General features: G+C 42.7%; 1 protein-coding gene across 3 annotated transcripts in view; it reads right to left on the bottom strand.

Moving 5' to 3' along the window:
• TOX (thymocyte selection associated high mobility group box) overlaps nt 1-27,374 on the bottom strand; it is a 404,763-nt gene that overhangs the window by 31,069 nt on the left and 346,320 nt on the right. For 2 of the 3 annotated variants that reach the window (XM_029069417.2, XM_001513508.5), the window contains 2 exons: nt 16,644-16,922; nt 7,999-8,229 (listed from right to left, as the gene is read on the bottom strand). In XM_029069417.2, the coding sequence (XP_028925250.1) occupies nt 7,999-8,229; nt 16,644-16,922 (510 nt within the window). The remainder of the gene's footprint in view (nt 1-7,998; nt 8,230-16,643; nt 16,923-27,374) is intronic. The other variant, XM_029069419.2, reaches the window with a different exon arrangement.

Below are 27,374 nucleotides of genomic sequence, written 5' to 3'. Positions count from 1 at the left end.
ATTCTCTCACTCAGGGAGGCAAGGGGTAAGAAACAGGTGGGAACTAGGATGAGCGGTGTCTCAAGACTTCCTAGAAAAATTTTCCAATTCTCTTTACAAAATTGGTTTCTAAGGGCTCCCACTTCCCATATAGGTCTCTCATTCTGTGCCTACAGATTTCAAAAGCAGGGGGAAGATGTGTGCACTCTTGAGAAAATGGATCTTTGGTCTATGGTTTAATTCCATTTTCAAAGAAGAGTAAGACACCTGTTTGCCCCATGGGACTATCCCCATGGGACTATCTCCTGGAAAATCAGAAACTCTAGAAAATAGAATGTTTCAGGAAAACAACCAAAGACCAAAAGTTCTGATTATGTTCTTCCTTAAAAATGTATTTAAAAATCACATGCCCTCTAAGCCTAGCTATACGGTTTGGCAGTTGTTATTCCTCGGCTCTGTTACCTGATCACTGCCCCTGGGGGAAGCTTTAGATTGGCAGCTTCCGGAGCAGGGGAGGGAGGTGCCATCTCCACTCAGCTCTGCTTCAGTGGCAGAGTCACTGGGCAGACAGGTGCGCCTTCCCCTTGGTCTGCCTGGAGTCCCCAGCTCTGTCGAGGCCTCACCCACTCAGGGAAGACACCCTGGGAGAATTAAGAGCTCAAAAAATCCCACTGGTTGATGGATTGAATTATGACGCTGACTCGGCCATTCCCCTGTTTGGTAACCTAATGAGGAGGGTGGGAAAGTCAGACAGTTCCAGATCTTGGACGTTTACAGGGGGTTGCCGATGCTGGGTCTCATGGACTCCAAGCACTTGAGGAGATGCACAGAAAGAGGGGCTGAAACAGGAGGCAGAATTGTATCCTGCCTCCTCTCTCTCTCATTCATTCATTCATTCCTTCATTCCTTCATTCAATCGTATTTACTGAGTACTTACTGTGTGCAGAGCACTGTACTAAGCGCTTGGAAAGTACAATTCAACAATAGAGAGAGACAATCCCTGCCCACGTCGGGCTTACAGTCTACAGGGACAGCCCCCAGTGTGTCTGTTCGGGGCTGGTCGTGGATTGCGATCCTCTATCTTAAAAAAAAAAAAACATGGGGCAGCTTTCTCTCAGTCAGTGAAATGTATTTATCGCACACTTATTGTGTGCAGAGCACTGTACTAAGCGCTTGGGAGAGTACAATATAACAATAAACCGACACATTCCCTGCCCACCGTGTTCATGGCTTTAAGTTGCTCTGCTCTTCCTTTACTGAGAGGTAGGATATGGCTTGTTGTAGTTGTATAATTTTTACCATTAAGGGAAGAATTTATGTGCATCATTAATCTGGTATCCCTGTGTGGAAGCGTCTATTTACACATTAAAAAAAAGTGTCTGTTCCCATGCACATATTTCCACACATCTATGTATCTACGGAGGACCTTCATTATAAAAGTTACATATAGTCCTCATTTCTTATGATTGTTACTTGACCCCCTCTGAAGCATAGCTAAGGCTGGATGCTAGTCTACCTTTTTTATGCTATTTGTTAAGCACTTACTATGTTCCAGGCACTGTACTAAGAGTTGGGGTAGATACAAGTCCTCTAGACTATAAGCTTGTTGTGGGCAGGGAATGTTACAGACTATTGTTGTACCATACTCTCCCAAGCAGGACAGTGCTGTGCACACAGTAAGCACTGAAGAAATACAACTGAGTAAATGAATGCAAGCTAAGAGGGTTGGACACAGTCTCAATCCCCATTTTAAGGATGAGGTGACTGAGGCACAGAGACGTTAAGTGACTGGCCCATGCACTGCAGATAAGTGGATGATTCCAGGATGAGAACCCGGGTCCTTCTGACTCCCAGGTCTGTGCTCTTTCCACTAGACCACACTGCTTCTCTGCTTTCATACAGTGAACATATTTTCACTGCATGTTCAGAGATCAAGAGAATGCTGGTAAACCATCAGTTTCAGGTTTCAGTCTTTTATTCTGCTATTCAGTTTCAGCGAAGTTTGGTGGGGGACCCCAGAAGGGTCAAACTTGGGAGACGGAAGGCTCAGAGCAGCACCGGTGTGGGTTGAGAATAAGGCACTTTGCGGCCAGGATCAGTGACATAAAACCTAAGTTCCATCAGGTGGGAAGGCACAAACTGCAGCATCTAGCCGGTGGGTGTTAGAGCACCGATGAAGAGTAAGTGATTTGATTTTGTGGGCTCAAAGGATTTGTCAGCTGCCTCATAAGTATAATTCTGGCTCTTCATATCCCTGCTGCTTCTAATTTAGCAGGACAGGCTCATAATTGAAGCAAATTAACTATTTACACTTGCCACTTCTACCAGGGGAAGAGGACACATCAGCAGGAGAGAATGAGTGGGAAATTAAATTCTTCCCACTTGTGTCAGATCTGCCCTTATATAAACACATTAACAGTAATTTCATGAGGCGTCAAACATCGGAATAAATACTGAGGGATAAAATAATGAGGTGTTGCTATTGAGCTGAACTGTGAGGGCTAATATTCCCAGATATGAATTACACAGCCTGAAAGAAGGCATATGTTGCACTGTTCAAACAGTTGCCTGGTGAAGGCGATCTCATCATTAACTTCTGGATCCATCTTTCTCTTCTGCTCCAAGGGCTAGTACTTAAATAAACAGACATAAATATTCTTTCTCCCACAAAGGTTGGGGCTCCTTCCTCCTTCGGCAGGCCGAACTTGGAAAGAGCATTCCAGTTCACTTTTAGCAGAACGGCATGTTAATTTAGTTCTCTGGGTGCAGTTTTAAAGCCATCTAATGCAATGTAAACAAGAACATTTTGTTTGTAATTTGCTAAATGTATTACAGCCTTACTGTGTCTCCAATTAGAAACTTAAGGTTCATTTAGTACATTTACATCTGGTTCTGATTTAAAATGACTTTTCTTTTTCACATTAGTGCTGATTTTCCATGACTGAAAGTGACCCAGGTACCCTTGATAGCTGTTTGGACCAGAACTGTCTTCATTCCACAGAGACACCATCTATTTAGCAGACTGTTTGATTTATATATAGACAGTGAAACTGGGCTCTGGATTGAAATGAACAGTTGAAGAGAATTCAGAAATACCTAGGTACAAAGAAGACTTAACGGGAATCTCATAAAAAAAGATGCTGATGATTGCTGGAAATCTAGGGAGACTAATATAGGAGATGTGATATAGTCAAATTTGTATTCTTTCCTCCTTGCAGTTTCCAGTCAGTGAAAAATAAGTAGCTAGACAAACATCACACTGATACTTATTTTTTATTTTACTTCCTCCATCTGTTGCCTTTTAACAACTTACTGAAATGGCTTAGCCATTGTCTTACGATCCATTAGCAGTTAAAACCTCCAGTTGGAATCCCACCCACAATTCTGTTGTCTGATCCAGATTCCACACCATCTTTTTAAGTATTAAAAGGGGGAGATTTCTACTCAGTGATGTTTTGAGGGAGAATAATTAGCAAGGTGCTATTTGGGTTCCCTGTGAAGACTGCCTCACTTATTTCTCTGAAGGTTCCTTTCGCTTGTCTTCTTTATAAAGTATCTTCATGGAAACCAAAGCACAGAGTAGTTTCCCACTCACCGCCAATTCTGAAAATAAAGACCTGCCACTCTGCAGTGACTTCTAAATCTCTCCTACACTCCACCAAGAGGAAGTATGTGCTAAAAGCCCACAACAACTCTATTAGACACTTCCCCTTTGCTGTCACGGACACGCTCATTTGTCATAGCCTTAATAAGTGCCTTTTCCTAAATAGTATAATTTTCTAAGCCCCCAGTAAGTCGTCATTTAATTTTGTCCATTTTTCCCAGTCTGTGTTTATATTTGTAGCTGCTCATAATTGTGGGCTATTAGAGCTACCGGAGTTTTGAACAATTGTGCTCCTGGAAATCCTCGCCTTCTATTTCAACCAGCTGCCTGCACAAAGCCAACGGCATTCGGTTGGGTTGTTTTCTAACGGGCACTTTCTTTCTGAAATTTTGGATTTTAGCAGCCTGCCTGCCTCTGATTTGCTCCAGCAACGTGCCTTGAAAAATAACCGCCAGTAGAGACGCTTCTATGTGCTTCCCGATTTCAGAATTAACTGAGGGTGGAGTTGAATTAATTTAAGTTTGAGATCCAGATATAGCATTATGTTGGCACAATATGTCAACATAAAGGGAAAGAACAGTTGGTTATGTGCCATCGCCGTCCTTGTGCGTATTTTGCTGAACTCTCCTGGTATTACAGTGTAAAACCTAAGGGCTCACACATTGCTAGTGGCTCTTCCTAGTTGCTGCAGAAGAGCTGCCATGTACGATGGTCACGGTGCTCCATCTAATGCTCCTGGAAGGATCAACTCGGGTGGGTTTGAGCAGCAGCATGGCCTAGTGGAAACAGCATGGGCCTGGGAGTCATAAGGACCTGGGTTCTAATCCCGGCTCCACCACTTGTCTGCTGTGACCTCGGGCAAATTACTTCACTTCTCTGGGCCTCAGTTATCTCATCTGTAAAATGGGAATTAAGACTGGGAGTCCCATGTGGGACAGGGACTGTGTCCAACTTGATTAACTTATATCTACCTCAGTGCCGAGAACAGTGCTTGACATATAATAATTGTAGCATTTGTTACATTTGTTAAGCACTTGCTATGTGCCAGGCACTAAACACTTTACACATAGTAAGCACTAACAAAAGAATTACTACTATTATAGGACCTGTGTCCTGTTCCCCACATTTTGGCAAAGGATTGCCACTCTCTTCCCCAAGCCCTCTCCCTTTTGGGAAATCACTCTTTCAGCAAGCTGGACAATCTAAGAGCCAAAGGCCAGGTTCAGTGCCGTCATTTAAATGAATAACGACAACAGGCACAGGCATTTGTATCGTAGAATTGATTTTTCTGTTGCTGCACCTGACCCATCAGCAGGGCTCCTTTTTTCGTAACAAAATCCACAGTGTATTCTTAGAAACTTTTGAAGGAGATAAAACATAAATGGGAGAGAAGTCCTTTTTTTCCCTTTCTTTGATGTAGGAACACCCTGGACTTTGGCATGATTCTGTTTACAGTTCTTAGTCAAAGAAACAACCTTTAATCTTTCATTCCCCAAATGAAGGCCCCAGAGGCACTGATGCTGTTGAGATGAATACAGAAATCTGAGGAAAAGGAATTTACAATGGAACTAGAAATGGATTAACAAAGGGATCAAAAGAGTTGAAAATTAGATCATTTTATACAAAATGGGGTATTTAAGCATTACTTAGTTATAAGGCTCTGTCTCCCTTGTTGCCCACAGCTGAGGGTAGAGTTGTTCACTTTAGTCATATGCATTTTGAGTTCATTCTGGCAGCACGGTGCTTACACTGATCCCAGCTGCTCCTAAATTTTGCTTGCCGGACTACATCTGATTCTGGCAGGATAATAATAATAATGTTGGTATTTATTAAGCGCTTACTATGTGCTGAGCACTGTTCTAAGCGCTGGGGGTAGACATAGGGGAATCAGGTTGTCCCACGTGGGGCTCACAGTCTTAATCCCCATTTTACAGATGAGGGAACTGAGGCACAGAGAAGTTAAGTGACTTGCCCACAGTCACACAGCCGACAAGCGGCAGAGCTGGGATTCGAACTCATGAGCCCTGACTCCAAAGCCCGTGCTCTTTCCACCGAGCCACGCTGCTTCTCAAGCACACAACTGCCCACCGCAACACTTCGCTAAGGAAGGCAACACATACCGTTGGCAAACTTGGTTATAACTTGGTTCCAACTTGGTTGGAAGATAGCCATCCAGCCCAGAGGTGATGTCAGAGATGCTGTCCCCATTTGGTCAAGCTGCCTCCTCTGGTGGTGGTGGAGCAAAGAGTTTCAATCCCCCAGCATGGACTGGGGTGGCCCACTCAGCTTAGATAGGAAGGGGAGAACTGAGGGAGAGTCGGGGAATTCAGTTTGATGCAGAGAGGGATGGGCAACTACTGGACATTTTTGAGGAGCGGGGAGACAAAGTGAGCGATGTTTTAGAAAACTTATCCAGGCAACCGAGTAAAATATGGATTGAAGCGGGGAGAGGCTGCAGGTAGGGAGGTCAGCGAGGAGGCTGAAGCAGCATGGCTCAGTGGAAAGAGCATGGGCTTTGGAGTCAGGGCTCATGAGTTCGAATCCCAGCTCTGCCACTTGTCGGCTGTGTGACTGTAGGCGAGTCACTTCACTTCTCTGTGCCTCAGTTCCCTCATCTGTAAAATGGGGATTAAGACTGTGAGCCCCACGTGGGACAACCTGATTCCCCTATGTCTACCCCAGCGCTTAGAACAGTGCTCGGCACATAGTAAGCGCTTAACAAATACCAACATTATTATTATTATTATTAGTCCACGTGGGATATGCTTCGTGCTTGGACCAGTGGGGTGGCCATTTGGATGGAGAGGAAGAGGTGGATTCTGGGAATGGTGTGAAGGAAGAACCCACGGGATTTGGTGACTAACTGAATATGGGGGGCAGTTGAAAGAGACGAATGAGTTAGGTTAACACCAAGGTTGTGGGCTTCAGAGTTGGAGAGGGAGTCAGCTGGGTTGGGGAAGTTAAGAGGAGGCGAGGATTTGGGAAGGAAGATGAGTTCAGTTTTGGCCATATCGAGGTTGTATCTTTTTGTTGTTGTATTGTACTCTCCCAAGTGCTTAGTACAGTGCTTTACACACAGCGCTCAATAAATACAATTTAATAATATAATACATTCTCCCAAGCGCTTAGTATAGTGCTCTGCACACAGTAACTGCTCAGTAAGTATGACTGACTGGCGATCAAAACAGTAAGGGCAAGTTTGGGAGTGATGCTTTGCTTGTTGGTAATAGAGGCCTCAAAAGCCTGGGAAAAAGAGGTCAGATCTCTACCAGTAGATCAAGAAAGTAAGAATATAAATAAGGCATCTTAATCGGGCTGCTTAGATATCCTAATGGATAAATCTGCACCCACTTCAGCATTTTTAAGGCTCCGTACTTCACCAGTGACACTGCTGTATCGAGGGAGTCAGGAAATGTGTGTAAGGTGAAGCCGTATTAGTGAGCTTGCTCAAGGCTTGGGAGTCTAGAGCAAAATTTGGCCGCTGAAGAAGTGCCCTAAAGGTTCTCTCAGAACTACCTGCCGAAACGATTCCCCATTTCCAAAGAGGGCTTCAGAAAGATATCAGGACATGGCTGAGATGCACAACACTTCCCCAATTCAATATTCAGAGACCCCAGGGCTAAGCATAGGCAAAAAGACAAGGTGAAGAATGTAGTTCCACTTAACAGAACTTGGAAGTATACTGGAGAAGAGTTTGGAGAACACACTCCAGTAGTCTTTGGGGAGGGACTCAGGGAAAAAACTTGAACTTTAAGTTAAATTAGCTGAGAGTAAAAGAGAACTGTGAAACTTGTGCCCCAAATGGACGAATGGTCGAGCTGGGTGGATAGTCTTCAAAGGTCCCGCAAGAATCTCTTTAGTCATTTTTGGCAGCTCTTGGGAGGGGAATATAGAACTCCCAATTCTCCTTTAATGTGGGGGTTGTGTTCTTGCAAAACCCTGCATTAAGGAAAATTTGCCGTATCCAACGCTGCCTCCCACTGTACCTAAATAGGTTCTGGTTGTGGGAAGAACATTCTCCAACTCTCTGTGTTCATCTCAAAATACACAGTAAAAGCAGAGTGCAATGGTACCGAAAAACCTTCATAGAATGATGTCACTGTAAACTGAAACAAGAGCTAGCATGCATACAGTTTCACATCATGTGTACAACTTTGGAGCAGGTGAATACTACAGAATGGTTTTTCCTTCTCACAGGTTTTACAAGAATGCGATCCCTGCATTTTAAATCTAGGCTTACTAGTGATGATAGCGCAATAACAGCATTAAATGAGGTAAAAATTGTCCTACTCTCGAATTCTGGTGTATCTCATTGGTCTGATTTGGATCCGGTTATTGATCAATTCAAAACTCCCTGCTCCCCCAAGTCCACAAATCCAAAGTGAATCGTTACCCTGTTCTGGGTCATGGCTTACCTGTTTTTGTTCCTCTCCCAAACCGTCCCACATTGAAGCTACAATTTTAGAGACTTCACCAAAGGTAGCATTTGGGTTTTGGCCTTTGATGGCTGCCTGTGTGTCTCGGAAGAATAACGCATAGGCAGAGACAGGCTTCTGGGGTTCATTTGGATCCTTCTTCTTCTTCTTTTTGGGAGTTTTTGGTTTCTTGCCCAAGTCAGAGGCAGGCCTTTTCTCTCCTCCATTTATCTGAAATAAAATCAGAGTAGGGTTTCAGAGGGACAGTTGCCAAGATAAACATCTGTTTTACTTTGAGGCTTGCTCATGCACACATACCTACACACATATCAGCCCCACCCCCTTGGATTTCACAAATCAAAATGGCATTTCGGGAATTAACTTTCAGTTCCTAGAAGTTTTGACATGTTAATCTCCAACCATAACAAGGCTTTAAAAAGAAAATCAATTTGTTTGTTTTGGGAAAATGATATATTCTCCTGTTTTGGCCTTTCTCTCTTTGGGTCATGTGGCTATTGGGGTGCCGCCTAGGTCTGGATGAACACTGATTTTGTCACATGGACTATTACTGGTACGTGGGGTACATGAGCTCCTCCTGGAATTGATTTTTCCTTTGGAGGTTTTGCCCTGTTGGTTGGCATTTAAATCTATGAAAACCCTGCTCCGCCAAACTTTTCCTGATTGAAGGTGAAATGGATGAAGCCTGCAGCTGCCTTGGTGGGTGTATTTTGGAATTTATTTAATCTCAGATTTCCTAAACTAATACCATTTCTTTCTGCATTCAGATCTTTCTTTTCCTTTTGTTTTTTTAAACCAGCAGTTACTTCATAGCATATAACTCCGGTCCTTTCTCACCAATGTGGCAGAACTTATTTGGCTCTGATGTAAAATTACATTTGGTATCCAATACTCATGTCTATTTTGTTTTATTTGAAAACTCAAATTATCTTGACAGTAAGGGTTGTCAGGGATCTCAATTCAGGGGCCAAGATGTTGCTATCTTCTTTTAGGAGTTTTCAATATTTACGCTACTGGGTAACCTTCATATGCACATCTGGGTGTCTGGAAGTGCGTCTTCAATATAATGTTAACATTGAGGTTTCTGCAATGTTAAACAGACTGGTGATTCCTGGCAAAGAGTTCATATGGGGCTTGGTCAGCAAGAGCTGACCTCATGTAGTATATGGAGAAGGTAGGAAGTATACAAAGAATTATTAAACCAACAATCAGCTTTTATTAAATTTGGTTTTGCCTATTAGGTAGGATAGAATCTGTGGCAGAGTAAGTGCTTTTTGCCATATTGTTACACTTAAGCTACTATTTAAGCCCTTCTCCCTCCCATCCATAAATTATGATGTTTCGGTCTCTTACATCTGTTATAGCCTCCCAAATGCTAGTACAGTGCTTTGCGTACAGTAGGAGCTCAATAAATCTGACTGATTGACAGAATATTCAAACTGGGATGTGGGCTGGAGCTTGCAGTCTTAACTGGGGCTGGGCTACTTCCTCAGAGAAGAGGGAATCCGTGGACAGTTAACTGAGGAGACAGTCTTGCTGTGTTATGCTTTTTGTATGTTTCCAGACGAAGTACACCCTGCCTCCCCCTAATTTTGGGCTTAGAGCACTTAAGTACCACAAAATGGCTGCATCTGCTGGGGACAATAATAATAATGATGTTGGTATTTGTTAAGCGCTTACTATGTGCAGAGCACTGTTCTAAGCGCTGCGGTAGATCCAGGGGAATCAGGTTGTCCCACGTGAGGTTCACAGTTACTCCCCATTTTTACAGATGAGGTAACTGAGGCACAGAGAAGTGAAGTGACTTGCCCACAGTCACACAGCTGACAAGTGGCAGAGCCGGGAGTCAAACTCATGACCTCTGACTCCGAAGCCCAGGCTCTTTCCACTGAGCCACGCTGCTTAGACTCTTGGAAGAGAAACCCTCATAAATAATAATGTTGGTATTTGTTAAGCGCTTACTATGTGCCGAGCACTGTTCTAAGCGCTGGGGTAGACAAAGGGGAATCAGGTTGTCCCACGTGAGGCTCACAGTTACTCCCCATTTTTACAGATGAGGTAACTGAGGCACAGAGAAGTGAAGTGACTTGCCCACAGTCACACAGCTGACAAGTGGCAGAGCCGGGAGTCGAACTCATGACCTCTGACTCCGAAGCCCAGGCTCTTTCCACTGAGCCACGCTGCTTAGACTCTTGGAAGAGAAACCCTCATAAATAATAATGTTGGTATTTGTTAAGCGCTTACTATGTGCCGAGCACTGTTCTAAGCGCTGGGGTAGACAAAGGGGAATCAGGTTGTCCCACGTGGGGCTCACAGTCTTAATCCCCATTTTACAGATGAGGGAACTGAGGCACAGAGAAGTTAAGTGACTTGCCCACAGTCACACAGCCGACAAGTGGCAGAGCTGGGATTCGAACTCATGAGCCCTGACTCCAAAGCCCGTGCTCTTTCCACTGAGCCACGCTGCTTCTCCATAAAGCTTCAATTTATGTCAAAGCACCCAACTACTGTTGCGAGTGCGGCCATGTACTTCTAATCGTGCCCCAGGGCCTGCTCCAGGAACCCCGATGACAGCGCAGCGGCCCGTCCGATGTCACTTCTGAGACTTGCTCCCCGGTTTGATGCTGCCTCTTGGGGTTTCAAGTCATCCAGACAATCCAGGCAGGCTGGCAGCAAGGGTGGATGAGGGAGACAGTGGCACCAGCACTCCTGGATGATAGTTGCCAATCAGGCTAATTGCCACACCAACCGGGAGACCTGCTCAAGGGCTATATCAAAGTTGCTGCTGGGGTCTTGGCCCTTAGGGAGTTGAGGGGTAGGCAAGGGGTTCTCCTGGCTGCTCCAGAGGCCCACCAAAGCCACCCTAACAGTTTGACCTCCTGCTTTTAACTCTATCATGGCCATTGCTAGGCCAGAATCCTAACCTGGCCCTAGTGAGATCGTACTCATCCTGCCTGCTGGCATCCAATCTGGCCATCACCAATGATCCCCTTGTCTTGGATAACTTTACATAATCCAAGGGAATTTTTTCTTCTACCTGCTACTCATTTTGCCCTAGCAGACACAGTCAATAAATGAGAAACCCAGGAGGAGAGAGTATCTCTCATGATTCTCTGTTATAGGACTGTGACCTAAGTGCGTTTATCAGCTGGTAACTGATCAACTTTCAGATTGTGCAATAAATGCCGCACATATCGGCGACATTCAACTGTGTTAGAAGTTGGCTAATGGGGTGGATAAATGGCCATTCGTCCTGAATTTTAAGTACAGTGACCTTATTTAGGGCAATTACATCACATAATGATAAGCTTATGAAAGAGTCTTTATCTACGGCATAGTACATCCACCTTCTCAGTTCAATAATCTTGTATATGCACCTCTAAATTTTGAAGTAGATTTTCATGTCTTCAACAAATTCTGATAAGTAGCGTGGCCTAGTGGCCAGGAAGTCAGAGGATCTGGGTTGTAAGTCCATTCTGCCATTTGCCTACTTTGTGATTTTAGACAATCCACTGAACTTCTCTGCTTGTTTACTCTCCTGCAAAATGGGGAGTAAGTACTTAGTCTCCCTCCCCCTTAGATCCCTTCTAGTCTGTGAGCCTGATGTGGGCAGATATTGTCTTTGTCGCTGAATTGTACTGTCCAAGCGCTTAGGACAGTGTACTGCACACAGTAAGCATGCAATAAATTCGATTGACTGAATCGAGAGCCCTCTGTGGGACAGTGGCTGTGTCTGAACTGAAGGTTTTGATTCTGCTCCAGGTATTAGCTCAGTGTTTGGCACATAGTAAGGGCTTAACAAATACCACTGTTATTATTATTATTGTCTGCTGGGCTATTTGAAATGGACCACTTAACCATTTCCTAACCACCCTTAAAACAAACTCCCATGTGAGTTGTTCCAACAGCTGTAGAGAACTGGTTGTTTTAAATCAGCACATGACTTCAAGAGGCAAACCTCTGACGAATGTCAGGGATAATAGGCAAGACAATCTTGAAAACGGTCAGGATTGTGCTTTAATGTTGGTTCCAACCAATTTCACTTTTAAAGCAACACCATAAAGGAAAACATTTTTACAGAGGGACTGCCCAGTCCCAGGTTCTTTAAACCTGCTAGGCACAGATTTATTCCTCCATCTCCCTAGGGGTGTAGTTAGCTCCTGGTAATGCGCTTCCTGTCAGGCCTCACTGCTTAATTATAGTGAGGTATTTAACTTATTTATCACAAGAAAATAATAATCTTTCAATTTTAAAAATTCATGTGCTGCGTGGCTCAGCCAGTACATTTAAAGAAATTGCAGCTCAGGAGCTAAAACTATCTTAGAAAGCCAATCACTGATATCTAACTGGCACTGGAGAAGTTAGAAGTTATATGTCTCTAAGCATATTTAAAAAGAACTGCAACAGTGTCAAAGCCTTTAATGGGGCCAGGAGAGCTGTTTTATGCTCACTATCTTGCAGTAATCGTTGCAGTTTAAAATAGATTTTAATCAAGCACCATCTGCATGATAGGCTGAACAAACACCATAGAACTCTACTTATAACTCTTATCGTATAAAGTAAATATTGTAAAATCTCTACGATATAAACAGGGTATGTTTCAGCAGTTCTGTGGTAATCATGTTTCTGTTTGTGAATTTTTTTGCAACTTTAGAGAAAGGAAAGAAGCAACACTTGTACTATACTATCTAAAATTCCCTCATAAGCAAAAATTCAAACATGTGAAAAAAGTCCCTTAATCCACTGTGAACCACACGTTAGAAAGCCTACGTTGCTTCTGACCTCGTTTCACCGGGGTGGACAATAACTCTTAATCGTTTAATGATTCAGTATAGTGTGAATTATGAAAGAAACATACACAGGAGTGACCTAGGCTTTTTGAAAGCAAATGAAAATGGGGGCACACTCTGTACTGGATGATTTCCAAGTTACTGAGTAGAATTGATCTTTAAGGGACCTGGAACTTATTCAGTAGGGTTTGGCACGGATCTCCCTTATCTTGATGTGTCACAGGAAAAAGGGGAACTGAGACGATGATCTGGATCATCCAGGCAAAGGGCTGTGTGATGGAGGAAAAATGGAACGTTTTGCTTGAATGATCCAGATTGAATTACTGATTTCAAATCACCAGCTAGCTGTTTTTTGGCTCGTTTTTGAGAGGAGTCAAGAGGGAGAGGGAGAGAGAGAGAGAGAGAGAGAGAGAGAGAGAGCAAGGCCAAGGGCTGCAAAGTGGGCTAGTTGGACATTAGCCTGAAGGGTCGGGGGCATGACAGATCTGTCCTCCGCTTTATCACTGGTTCACTGGGCTATTCTGGGCAACCATTTAGTGGGGACCTCTGTTTTGTCTTTTGCAAACTGGGAGGTTACCATATCAAGATAACCGACATAGCCTGGCTGCCACACAAGGCTTCGTGAAATATGAATGTCTGAATATGAAGGCAAGTAAGGCCTGAGTCAGAGATCACTTTTTTTTTTTTTTTTTTTACCCTTTCCTAGAAGAAACTGCATTTAATGTCAACCCCAAATTGGTTGAGTATCAGTGCTTCTAACTCCACAAATCTTATGCATCTTTTAGGCAGTGGTGAGCAAGCCACACTTACTTCAGTGTCAATTGCAACAGGGTTTCTCCCTTTGATTTGCAGAGGAGCAGATGTGTATTTGAATTTCTGCTCTCCACACGTACTGGTCTTTGGTAACAAATGTTTGGAGGGTTGATTAAAAGGGAAAGTGGAGAAGGTCCACCAACTCTAGGTTATTAATCTGCGTAATTCCATGGAATGTGGCCTTTTGTGAGAGAGAGAGAGAGTTGGTGCTACTTCATAATTCGAACCCAGGACCACTCTAGGGCTCTGATTTAAGTCAGGATATGTTTAAGAGAGAGATGGTGCCATATGTGGAGGTACTCAATGCTGGCAGCTTTTTGGGTTTCTAAAGCTACTAGTCCTGAGTGACAAGCCAGAGACAATAAGCTTTGAATGCTCAGGTCCATGTTTCCTCACTCCATATGGCCTTCTGGATTCAAGGCCAGAAAAAACAGCTGCTTTATCAGCAAAGGTCACCTAGCTTAAGAATGACCAGAAATGGGTGTAGTTATTAATCAATCAATAAGGAAGAGTGTTAGCCTTGTACATGGATTTCTTTTTCTTATTGGCAAATCTTGACTAGAAACACACCAAACCTTCCTCTTCCAAAATCGACTCATTTCACTGCATTACCCACTGGAAGAAACTGAAGTTGGTTTCTTCAAATGTGGATATAATTGGCTAAGAAGAACACAAAGAGTCTGGCTGTGAAGTTTACCGGCTGAAGTCTGTGTAGACCGGAGTAGCTTCCTTCATTTTGCTTGCTGACAAACATCTAATGGGCAGTTTGAATTAAATATTTTTCATTTCTACCTAAAGCTGTTACATTACAATATTATGCACAGCCCAACACATGAATGATGGATATTAAAGTCTTCTGATTTTATACTATTTATCATGAGCCAAAATTTCCACACTTCTCCTTTTGGGGATTTGGGCTGGTGTACTAATTTATAAGTGGGAGAGAAATGAAAGGATTGCTCCTAGAACTGTGGTAGGAGAGTGTTTAATTTGGAATAGAAGTATGGTTAAAAACAAACAGGAGGTGGGGAAAATTTAATCCAACTAAAGGCAGCTGAGCAAAAAGAAGATTATAGGTACCACATCATTAGAGAGTTATGGTTAATTATTTGGTGCAATTGATACTAATGCTGCATAAAATAAGATTGATTCTTTGAATAATGTTCTCATTTTAAAGACATGGAATCATGCAAAATTTCAGCAAAGTGGAAAAAAGTATATGCGATCACCACTTAATATTTACTGGCAACAGACAATACTGTTAAATTAAAGGAAAGTTTCAATCAATATGGCCAATCAATAAGAATACTTTAGTGTTTTTTTTTTAGTTTTCTTCTTCATGCATTATTTGAGATATGTACTATTATTAAAAACAGGTTTCTCTGAAATAGAATGAATGATACGAAACAGTTCTTTTCAGTTGCGCCAATGCTGCAAAGAGATCATTATTTTGGTGACTCAACCAACCATGAGTAAAAGATCTTCAGCTAATCCCAAATCCATAAGCAAAAATGAACAATCAAGTCGACATTTTCCAGTTACCACAAATCTAATATTTCATGCATTCATCAATTGATATAAATCTACAAAATTGGGACAAAACCCTTTTAAAGACTGAATAAACTGGCAGAATGATCGGTGATTTTGATATAAAATTATTTTAATTGTTACTTTGAAAAGCTTTACTGGAATACTAATTTCCTTTTCTTATTGGGGCATATGATTCAATAAGTAAAGGGAGATGAAACACAAAAAGAGATGTCTCAGTAAATTTACACTCTATAACTCATTGCTGTCTCTGAAGTTGTAACTGAGCTTTAATTAACATAACAACAACAACATGAGACTGTCCATCTAAGGTATTATTTTGAAAACAAATTTGAAATTATTTGCTGGAACCACGGAACCATGTTCTGGACCAGTCGTATCTGGTTCCAAAGTCACTGGAAAAAAATTCAATTATTTGACCTTTGTGAGCGTAAGTAGCTTATATGCAAATGAAATTTCCAAATCACTAATGAAGATTTCAACAGAATTATCCACATGTGGCCAATAAGGCAGTTGTTTACTGTAATGCATTGTTTAGGACTAGGCAATCGGTAGCCAAAAGAGATTTATTAGGAAATAAAACAGAGGGATTTGGTGATCAGAATGCATTTTCGTATATTGGTCTAAAAAGGAGTACAGTTCCCAAATTCTAAGTTTGAATGATCAATTTATATGCTTATTTTATTGTGCAGGTTTAAGCAGGAAAACCTAACATTTAAATTCATATTTCCCCTTCAATACTGAGAATAAATCTCAGATCAACTGCTTTGATGGCTGGGTTGAATTGGATAAGTAATGCTTTCCTTACTCCAACCTTACTTTTAATGTTGGCCATATGAAGATGGGTGTCTCTTCCAAAAGCTCTTGCTGGTTGCTCTTTAGCATCTCTAAGTTGTAATTTAACTGGGCTATATCCATTTTGAGTGGTAACAGAATGGCTTATTGCTCTCATCTTGGGCTCCTAAAATCACAAAAGCTTTCCATTTGAGACAGTGAGGCCATTAGAGAAAGTTTGCTTATCTCTGTGGTTGGTACAAGCTTCCACTGAGATGGAGCTCAGTGAAAGGCCAGACCCTCCCCACCATAGCTTTGTGCTTATTTAGAAATAAGCATACTAATCCTCGCAGGGCACTTTTCAGAGTTAAGCATTGATCATTTGCTACATTTTGAATACTTGAAGATCGGTTCTCTTTTCATGATGTAGGTCTGGCATCTCGTGTCCAGTAAACATTCAGTAAATGCAATCAATTGCAGAGTATTTGAGTCAAAGGCTTTTATATCTAAAGGCTTTAGATACGTAGACGCTTTATTCATTTCAAGAACCCTTAGATATCTGCTGCGGCCCCAGTGACCTTTTCTCATTTGCAACGTAGCAATCTGTATGTTGTGCCGGGCATAGGCCAGGCAGCAAAATGCCAGAACATAGCTTTGAGCAACTGACTCATTCAGTAAGTCCTAAAAGTAACCTATCCATACCTTAGAGGTATCATCCCCTTCATCTTCATGGACTGAACTGGATGGTGAAGGAGTCGCAGACTTGCTTCCAGGTGGAGATGGAGAGTTATGGGGAACATTGTTTCCACCCATATTCAAACCAAGCTGAGCACTGAGTTGGGACTGGTTAATGGTCGTCAGCTGACCATGCTGCATCATTCCTGGCTGCCTAATATCTGCAGGCTGAACCCTTGGTCTCATGGCTGCCATCTGAGGATGGGGACTATATTGGGCTCCTTCTGTACTCCGTATATCTTGCATCTAAAAGGAAAATTGGAAAGGAATAATTTTCCATGAATATGCTGCTAATAAGTTTGCTCCCTTTAGACTCAGAAAGCCCTGTTGATCCATGCGTTTCTCCCAGGGTCAAATAATCCTGAGAGTTTAATTCAGCACAAAGGTGTTGTAAATAACCCAAATGATAGAACTGGTGAAGTACATCAACAATAATATATTACACTGCTCACAATATGGTTAGCTGATTTATTTTTTTTTCCAGAATTAGTGGGAATAAACATGCATCGCTAATAGTTTTTCCCGGCGCTTATTTCTCTAGGATGATGTTTTCGTGGAAACGGTGGACACGGTTATACAGTCGGGGATTACAGCCGAAATGGCAATTCATCAAACTTGCTTGTAGTGTGCCATGCCCCTTGGCGGGGAAGGGGTTTGCAGGAAGTCTGTGAGTTCTGTAGTTTTGAAAGGACCCAAATTTGCAACACTCCAGTCAAGAATGGACTGATTGATTGATTAATTGACTATTGAACTGATTTGACTCAACACTCATTTCTCAAAATAAAGCTCTGAAGTTGCAAGGTCACCATATTAATCCATTGTGCTATCTGGGTCACCGCTTTTTAGCATTAATGAAACTCGCTCTTTTAATTCAAGCAATGAATTCAGTCTCTGCAAGGATTAGAATTAAAAGCATTGGAGGATGAAGCGCTTTACTTATCCAGAGGTCAAATGTACTGTACAGGGCTGTAACAGAGGATTTCATATAATTATCCTCCAGCATATGCAAACTTACCATGATGGAGAACAATTTGTGATAGCCACCAAGACAACTCAGTTTCTAGCTTAGGTGACTTTCTCTTTTATTTTTGGAGCGGGTGGGGAAAATGCTCCAGAGGAAATTTAAGGGTAAAGTGACATTTTAAAACTGAAAAATGAAATTAACACAGTTTTATTAACCAGATTGTCTCAGAAGAGTCTCACGTGGGTGAGTTAAAAATCTGACAATAATTACCAGCCGACAAATGTCACTATGATATGGAAATACGGTAATGGTCCAATTAATTAACATAAGCACATTTTTCCCCCCTTAAAATATTCCTCCATGCTCTCGATGCATTTTTACCTACACTCTGGTCTGTGGTAATGTATGTGCTTTACTACCTTTTTGGAGTAGAATGTGTTTTAGGGAATTTGGAAACTTTCTTCCAACATCATGTACTATTTTGGAAACAGCACAGTGTGTTAGTGGAAGAAATGATTGTGCACATGGTCGCAGACAAGGGGGTGTTCTATAGCCCGTGTTTTCCTTAACAAGGATGTTTTTTCAAGAACGCAACCTCCACATAGGAAAACTGAATATACTCGGTCATGAGTATCCTGATTTAGGAGGGGTTGTCCTTTCCTGAGACCTGCATTCAAACCCATTCCAGTAGTCTGGTCCTGGAAGGAACCATCTTGCTAAAATTGCTGACATCCCTAAAATGTGTTTCCTTCCCTCCCTACCAAAGATTTAAAGGGCTTACTGTCCTCCTTCATTCCACTTGCTTCTGAGAAGCAGTGTAGCCTAGTGAGAAGGGCACGGACCGGGAAATCAGAGAACCTGGGCTCTAATCCCGGTTCCACCACTTACTGCTGGTGGAAGTCACTTAATTTCTCTGTTCCTCAGTTACCTCATCTGTAAAATGGGGGCTCAATACCTACTCTCTCTCTTCTACTTAGACTGTGAGCCCCATGATATCTGATTTAATCCCCATCACTTAATAAGGTACTTGGCTTATTGTACATGCTTAAGAAATACCATGACTATTATTTTATTCTTTCCTTCCAATTTCTGGAAGCTCACTTCTTTCTCTCACCCCAGAATGCATGCTAGTATAAACTGAATTGTAAGACTCTGAAAATAGTGTTGAAATTCAGCAGTCTCCAGAAAATGTTCTGCTACTGATCCCTTATCCCAACACTGCCAATTCCCAGCCTAACTCTCCTCCATGTTGGCCAGCATCGGTGTTCCCATAGATGCTCCCATTGCCATGACAGCCAAAAATAGAACAAGGGGAAAATGTTCACATTTCCTTTAGGTCTTCTGCCTGGTTCTGGATAGATTTCAATTAGGTGTGTTCGCATGGCCAAAAGAACTCGAGGTGGTAGAAAACTTCTTATGTCCATGAGCCAAGTAAAAGCTGATCCTAGGGGCTGTGAATGTGTATGTGTGTGTATATATATATACATATATATATACATATATATACATATACATATATATACATGGTATAGGGTATATGGTATATATATGGTATAGGGTTCATATGTGCTGAAACTATCTGGTAAAACACAAAGTTCAAAGTGAGCAACTTGAATGACAGGTACCAAAACTAGGAAGTTACATAATTTCTCACCAGCCAAGAAGCTGAAACAACCATACACGTGTACATTCTCCTCTGCCATAACGCATGTTTGTAGCTCAAAGGCTGGTAGGAGATTAGGGAACAATTTTCCCACAATGTGATGTTGGAAGAAACCATTGTGTAGAGGCATGTGGCTTTCAAATGGGTGAAGTACTATGCTGTTTTCCTTAATGCAGGGTTGCAAGAACAACTCCTATGCTACGGGAGAAGTGTGTGTGCATGTGTGTTTGTAGTCTGTTCTTCTATAATGTGGGAGTTGTACTCCTGAAAAAACCTTGTATTTGACGGAAAACTTATATAATAGTATTTATGCATGACCTAAGCCAAGCATAGGTGTACAACTGTTTTATCTGACACTGCAGGACATTCTGTCCAGACAGGCATGCATGGTCAGAAGAACCTTTCCTAATTGCTCAACAGCATTCTATCTAAAATTCTTAGTGAAAATATGCACTGTAAGAGAAACACACAGGCATATACACACACATGAACACACTCTCATCTATGTACAGACAGTTGAACTCAGCAATTCACCTTTCAAAAACTGATGATATTTAAAAATCTAAATATTTTCCCATTCTACCACTTTCACTTTATACTCTCTTTCCTGAAACCCAGAACACTAATAAGCAATTGTCCAGTTTTAAACCTGACAGATCCATTTCCAGCTGGTCAATCCCCCGAGCAGTATTTTAATAACCCAGCCTTCCTACGTTTCCTCTGCTACTGCTGAATCCAACTGTATTCACAGGAATCTTCCAAGTGCTTAGTACAGTGCTTTGCACACAGTAAGCACTCAATAAATATGATTGAATGAAGAGCTCTGAAGGAGGGGTCACCTATATGTCCCTTCTCTGGCCCACTCTAGGTTCTGCACACTTCCACAAAGAGACTTTCCTTGAGTGCCTATGTCATCCTGTTACGTAACATATGTCAATAACGGAAGGTATAGCACTTGCTTCCGGATCAGTAAAGGGATCAATGTCCATCCTAGACCCCCACCGGGTAAGCTGAAAGTAGCCCACTTCTAGGGCATCAGATCTGTCGGGACAGCAGAGGATACCTGGGTCCTAATTCTAACAAAAGAAGTTGGTATCCTCTCCCAGGCCCAGTCAGAAACAGGATTTCCATATCAGTTCTGCTGCTGGGAGGGGACTGACATGGGATTTAGGTGGTCCCTACCACTCGGAGACAACGTCCCACCCCCCAATCCCAAATAGTCTCCAAATTAAGATCTGCCCCCCATTGTATTTTATATTGTATATTCTTATACTCCACATATGCTTTTGCAGCCTTGAATAGAAGTTTTCAACTCTTTAACAGACTACAAAAATTTAACCAGCTTCTCCTGACACAACAGCCATACTGCTGGTAAAATAAATGAAAGCAACCTTTATTATTCCTGGTAAAAAGTGCTCTTCACTCTAAACAAGTCACTAATGGTAAATATATTTATGTACTATTTATATTGTCTTTCCTTCAAGGGATTCAGAAACCTAATAAGATCTTTATATGCAGACATATTTATCTGCAAGTTTCAATTAATGGGATTTATGGAACACCCACTGGGTTAGTGCATAATATTAGGTGGTTGGGAGGGCAAACTAGGTAGTCGACATGATCTTTGCCCTCAAGGAGTCTAGAATCTAGTGGGGGTGATAAACATTAAAATAAATTACAGGTAAAGGAAGCCACAGAGTATAAGGATATGTACATAAGTGCTGAGGGGGCTGGGATGGGGTGAGAACTTGATAGGGTAATGGACTTAAGGGTGTAGGTGATACCACAGAGAGGGAAAAAGGATATGAAGATGGGGTATGTCAGGGAAGGCTTCCTGGAGGAGATGTGATTTTTGCAGGTCTTTGAAGATGGGTAGAGTGGTGGTCTATAATGAAGGGGGAGGGAGTTGCGGGAGGGAGGATGTGAATAAAGCATTGCGAGAGATGAGAGTGAGTGCACTATGCAGAGGAGCAAATTGTGTGGGCTGGATTGTGGTGAGAGGGGAGTGAGGATAGGTAGGTGGGGAGAGAGCTGATTGCCTTAAATAATAATAATGGCATTTGTTAATCTCTTACTCTGTGCCAGGCACTGTACTAAGCGCTGGAATAGATACAAGATAATCGGGTTGGACACAGTCCCTGTCCTACATTAGGCTCACAGTCTTAATCCCCATTTAGCAAATGAGACAGCTGAGGCACAGAGAGGTAAAGTGACTTGCCAAAGGTCACACAGCAGACTCATTCATTCATTCAGTAGTATTTATTGAGCGCTACTATGTGCAGAGCACTGTACTAAGCACTTGGAATATACAAATCGGTAACAGATAGAGACAGTCCTTGCTCTTTGACGGGCTCATGGAGGAGCTGGAATTAGAACCCAGGTCCCTCTGACTCCCAGGCCTGTGCTCTATCCACTAGAACACGCTGCTTCCTTTAAAGCCGACAGTAAGGCGCTTCTGCTTGATGCACAGATGGATGGGCTACCATTGGAGGTTTATGGAGACTGGGGAGACATGCACAGAATGACTTTTAGTAAAACGATACGAGCAGCAGAGTGAAATTTGGACTGGAGAGGGGAGAGGCTGGAAGCAGATACAGTGAGGAAGAGGGGATATGTAAAGGGCTTGGACCTGTGTGGTGGCAGTTCAGATGTTAAAGAAGGGTCTGTAAGCTCTTTGTGGGCAGGAAATGTCTTTTATTGTTCTAGTGTACTTTGCCAAGTGCTTAATACAATGCTCTGTACACGGTAAGCTCTCAGTAAATAAGACTGACCATCTGGAAATGTCGTGAAGAGAGTGATACGACTGGGAACTGAATATGCAGGCTGAAGGAGGCAGGTGAGTCCAAGACAGTGCCAAGGTTGTGGACTTGTAATGCGGTTTGGCTTTTCCTTACCTACATTGTTCCTTGAGGTGAGAGGGGCCTATATCTTTTCCAAGTTCAGCAGATGCCCAGTTATATACTTCAAAATAAGTAGACCGCAAAGTAAATACGAATCGGTGGCAACGACGAAGAGCAGGAGAGGATTTCGGTCTGGCTCCCTCAAACCTTTTTTTCTTACTTTTGGAAAGCAATATCTAATGAAACGGCAGAGATCATGCTTAACTATGTAGGAATTTTACAGTTTCCTTTGTGGCAGGAGTCATTCCTGCCTAGAGTCTTATCCTACACTCCTTTCCTCTAAATGTCTAAGAATCTCTAGAAGAACTTCATATAAGAGGCAGACGGAGATAGTGGGAGAAGGTAGAACTAAGTATTTCAGCAAGCCTTCTGTGGTTTTAATTCTTTGTTTCACGGATGAAGGGGTTGGTGAAGATATTGATCATTTTCCTTCCAAACATTCATCTGGGTTTCCTTTTGAAAAGATAACCGATGCCTCCCTGTACAACTTAAATTCACCTTCCCACAAAGCCTATCCCAAAAAAAAGTGTATTCTGACACACAATTCCAATTTAGTCAATATTAGCACATTACTATTATATGCCATCATATAAGCCATTTATGTAAACGTGCATACATTCTGAAACCCTTCCTGACTGCTTCTTTCAACATATCAGCATTGTTCCCAGTCCAACATATTAGCCTTGAAAGCTATCATTATCTCTGCCTCTAGCAGACAATCTATATCAAAACAGTTGTACACATAAAACTCTAACTACTTCTTGGCTGTATCTCTTCTGATCCAGCTGTTTCACTGAATAGCAGTTGGTGAACGGAGAGCTGGAACATGAGTAGCCCGGAGGCCTTGTTTGCTAATGTTACTCACCAGCTGCTGCTTTCTGTGGTGTTAGCAGGGGAGGCTTGGAAGCCTGCCAGTTGTAGCAAGAACAAGAGAAAGTGAGGCATCTCCGAAGCCCTTCCATTTACCCCTGTCTGTCATCGTTTGACACAGAACATAGTCGAGTGCTCTCCCCAGGGCTACTGCGAGACCCTGTTGGAGTTAAACTGTGACTCAAATCTACCCTCATCCCCACCGTAGCAGGCTATTTTATGCATACCTCTCGTACAGTCTAAAAGGAACTTTACTCAGACGCAGGGCTTTTCAGCCGCATGGGCTGGAAAGGCGAAAGAAACCATTTCACTTGGCAGTGGAATACCTCACTGGAAGTAGGAAAAGCTTGTAAATGTTGCCATCTTTAAAAGCCCCCAGATTGCTTAAATAAATATATATATATAATACTTTTATAGTACATATTTATATGTATACTTTTTTGGGTCCGTGTTTCAACAGAAGTGCAAAACAGACTGGAGCAGATCACAGTGGAAATTAAAAATCAAACTCTAGGTATTCTTTTCTAAAAGGCCCTTTCTGGTAGAAAACTAAATAATTTGTTAACCAAACTAATCAGATAAATCCTCTCTCTCGAATTGTCTACAAATAGCCACATCATTTCCCTCTCTCTGCCTCCCTCAAGTGTGGCCTTAAAACTCCTTTGACTTCCTGTTATTAATTGAAATAGTTTAATTTGCAATTTAACCCTGATGTTGAGTTCTATTCTGGTGGAATGGCAATATCTGTTCAATACTAAACCTGTGATGTAGTAGGAAAAGGGAATGAGGTAAAGGAAGTGCTGGCCCAATCTTCCAGGATGAGGATCTTTTTAATGGAATCACTCTCATGGAGAAAAGCTAAGAGTTTTTTTCTGCTAGGTATTCAAAATAGGGAACAAAGATTTCCACTCTCCTAAACGCCCAGATTTTTTTTTTAATTCCCCTATAGAAACCAATGAATAAATAGAGTGAATGGCCCATGCTTATTGGGTAGGCTCCCACTGCCAAACACTAAAGACTCCATATTTATATTTCCGTGAGTCGACACGGCCATAATTAAACGAATTCATGTGGCCAAGCCAAATTCTTTGGGCATCATTTGTTAAAGAATTCTGCCTAACAGTAATAACACTTTCTAAAGCTTATCATTCCTGGGAAAGGTTAAAGCTTTCTCCACAAGCTTCCTGGCCATATGAGCTTTCGTGCTGACTTTACTTCTTCCCTTATTGCATATTGCATCAGTGCATCCCTTGGGGGTATTGGCCCAAGAACTCTGAGTCCTGTAAATGGAAGAGCCATCCAGGATGAGGCCCCCTCGGTGTCCTTCTCCGAGCTTGCAAAGCACTGATCCCCTGCCTTCTGGGTTGGAAGAGGTTAATGTTGGTATTTGTTAAGCGCTTACTGTGTGCAGAGCACTGTTCTAAGTGCTGGGGTAGACACAGGGGAATCGGGTTGTCCCACGTGGGGCTCACAGTCTTAATCCCCATTTTACAGATGAGGTAACCGAGGCACAGAGAAGTTAAGTGACTTGCCCACAGTCACACAGCTGACAAGTGGCAGAGCCGGGATTCTAACCCATGACCTCTGGCTCCAAAGCCCGTGCTCTTTCCACTGAGCCACCCTTTGGGGGAGCCTAGGGGGAAAAAGTCAGATCTGGGGGGAAGTAGTCTTTGGGAAAATTATGTAGCCTTGCTTCCTGGCAAGATACACAACTTGGGGCTGGAACTGAAGAAGATCCTGCCCGCTGCTACCCACTCACTTCACTCAGAGCCCTGGATCGACATCTCCCATTGCCACGGTTGCCACCTGGAAGCAGCCTGACCTCGGGGATAGAGCACGGCCTGAGAGTCGGAAGGATCTGGGTTCTAATCCCGGCTCTGACACTTGTCTGCTGTGTGGCCTTGGGCAAGTCACTTTACTTCTCTGGGCCTCAGTTCCCTCATCTGTAAAATGGGGATCAAGACTGTGAGCCCCATGTGGGACAGGGACTGTGTCCAGCCCGATTAGTTTGAATTCACCCCAACACTTAGTACACTGCCTGGCACATAGTAAAAAAGGCTAAACAAATACCACAATTATTATTATTATTATTATTATTGTCATTATTACCTGCCTATCATTAGTTCTAGGCCAGAGCTTCCTCTCAGTGGGACTCTTTACCTTGTAAAGGCCTGGACTTTTACTATATGCCAAGCACTGTATTAGACACTGGGGTAGACACAAGTTTATCAGGTTGGACATAGTGGGGCTCACAGTCTTAATCCCCAGTTTACTGATGAGGTAACTGAGGCACAGAGAAATGAAGTGACTTACCTAAGGTCACACATATTTGTCTCCTACTCTAGATTTTAAGCTCCTTGCAGACAGGGAAGATTTCTACCAACTCTGTTATATTATACTCTCTCAAGTACTTAGTACTTAGAAGCAGCTTGCCACAGTGCATAGAGCAAGGGCCTGGGAGTCAAAGGTCCTAGGTTCTAATCACGACTCCGCCACTTATCTGCTGCATGGCCTTGGGCAAGTCACTTCACTTCATTGGGCCTCAGTTCTCTCATCTGTAAAATGGGGATTGAGACTGAGCCCCACATGGCTCAGGGTCTATCCTACATTTGCTTGTATCCACCCCAATGCTTAGTACAGTGCTTGGCACACAGTAAGTACTTAATAAATACCATTATTATTATTATTATTACCGTGCTCAGCACACAGTACATTCCATAAATACGATTCATTGATTGCTTGACAGCCTTCTAATCCAGCATGGGGGTCCTCTAAGTATGGAGCCTGGGGCAGTTGCTCTGTCAGCCCTTCCACAACCTTCCACTAAAGGGATATAGGCTGTTGCTAGGGAGTCGTATGCCGCCTCTTATCGACCTCCCAGGCCTACTCAGATTGAATCACCCAAGCACCTATTTGCAGGGTAAAACTCCCACTACTAAAATATCCACAGCAATATTACCGAGCTTGAAATTGTTCCTTCTGACCCAGAACTAGTTTCTCTGCCTGTACACTAAAAGGGATGTGCACACAATTGTTCTGTCATCAAATGTTCACAAAATTCTCCCATCAATTTAATTCAATTCCAATTTAATGATTGATGGATTAGAATTAGAGGATCTTCAAGGAGCAAGGGTCACAGTTCCCCTGTTCGGTTCTGGATAACCCACTGTCTTCCAGATCCTAGTAAAAATTTATCTGGTTGCCTTCTCCAAAAACTAAGAGAGATCCTTATTCATTCATTCATTCATATTTATTGAGCGCTTACTGTATGCAGAACACTGTACTAAGTACAATTCGGCAAATCTTCCTTCCCAGCCTGGTTCCTCACCACTTTATATTGCTAGCTTCTCAACCACCACCCTGTCTTCCCCTTTCACACTAAACTTTGGGGTTGTCTTTGATGCCTCTGCCTTTGGTCTTCCTCTTCTACATAGTAAGTTGCCAAGTTTAGTTGCAGTCTTTAAACCCTCTAACTCCTCTTTGTCTCCAGTGGGAAATCTGGGTGAATCAAAGGTTCTCCCCATTCCCACAATTTGCGGGTGGAAGGCTACGGTAGCTGGAATCACGTTACAAGCCAGCCACTTCAACTATGTCACCCCACTGAGTAACCTCCAATGGCTCTCCATAAACTTCGGCGTCAAAACCAGTTTTCTTACCATTGCTAGCTCTCACAGTGGGCTCCACCTTAATCTGGAAACCGGAAACAATGAACTGTGCCTTGCCCAGCCATGAGACTCTACCTGTCTCTTAGAATGGAATAGCTGCCCTGCTCCTGTCCACCAACTGTGGAAAGAACTCGGGCTTTGGAGTCAGAGGTCATGGGTTCAAATCCCAGCTCCACCACTTGTCAGCTGTGTGACTGTGGGCAAGTCACTTAACTTCTCTGGGCCTCAGTTCCCTCATCTGTAAAATGGGGATGAAGACTGTGAGCCTCACGTGGGACAACCTGATTACCCTGTATTTACCCCAGCACTTAGAACAGTGCTCTGCACATAGTAAGCGCTTAACAAGTACCAACATTATTATTAATTTCTCACCCAAATTGAGTCACAGCTCAATGCCCTCCCTTTAATTAAAGACATCTTTAAGTAAAGCCCACCCATTAATAATGTTAGTATTTGTTAAGCGCTTACTATGTGCCGAGCACTGTTCTAAGCGCTGGGGTAGACATAGGGGAATCAGGTTGTCCCACGTGGGGCTCACAGTCTTAATCCCCATTTTACAGATGAGGGAACTGAGGCACAGAGAAGTTAAGTGACTCGCCCACAGTCACACAGCCGACAAGTGGCAGAGCTGGGATT

This window comes from Ornithorhynchus anatinus, chromosome 7 (genome assembly GCF_004115215.2).
Source record: "Ornithorhynchus anatinus isolate Pmale09 chromosome 7, mOrnAna1.pri.v4, whole genome shotgun sequence".
Classification (NCBI taxonomy): Eukaryota; Metazoa; Chordata; class Mammalia; order Monotremata; family Ornithorhynchidae; genus Ornithorhynchus; species Ornithorhynchus anatinus.
The sequence above is the reverse complement of the archived record's forward strand: the minus strand, read 5'-3'. Positions and strand labels throughout refer to the sequence as shown.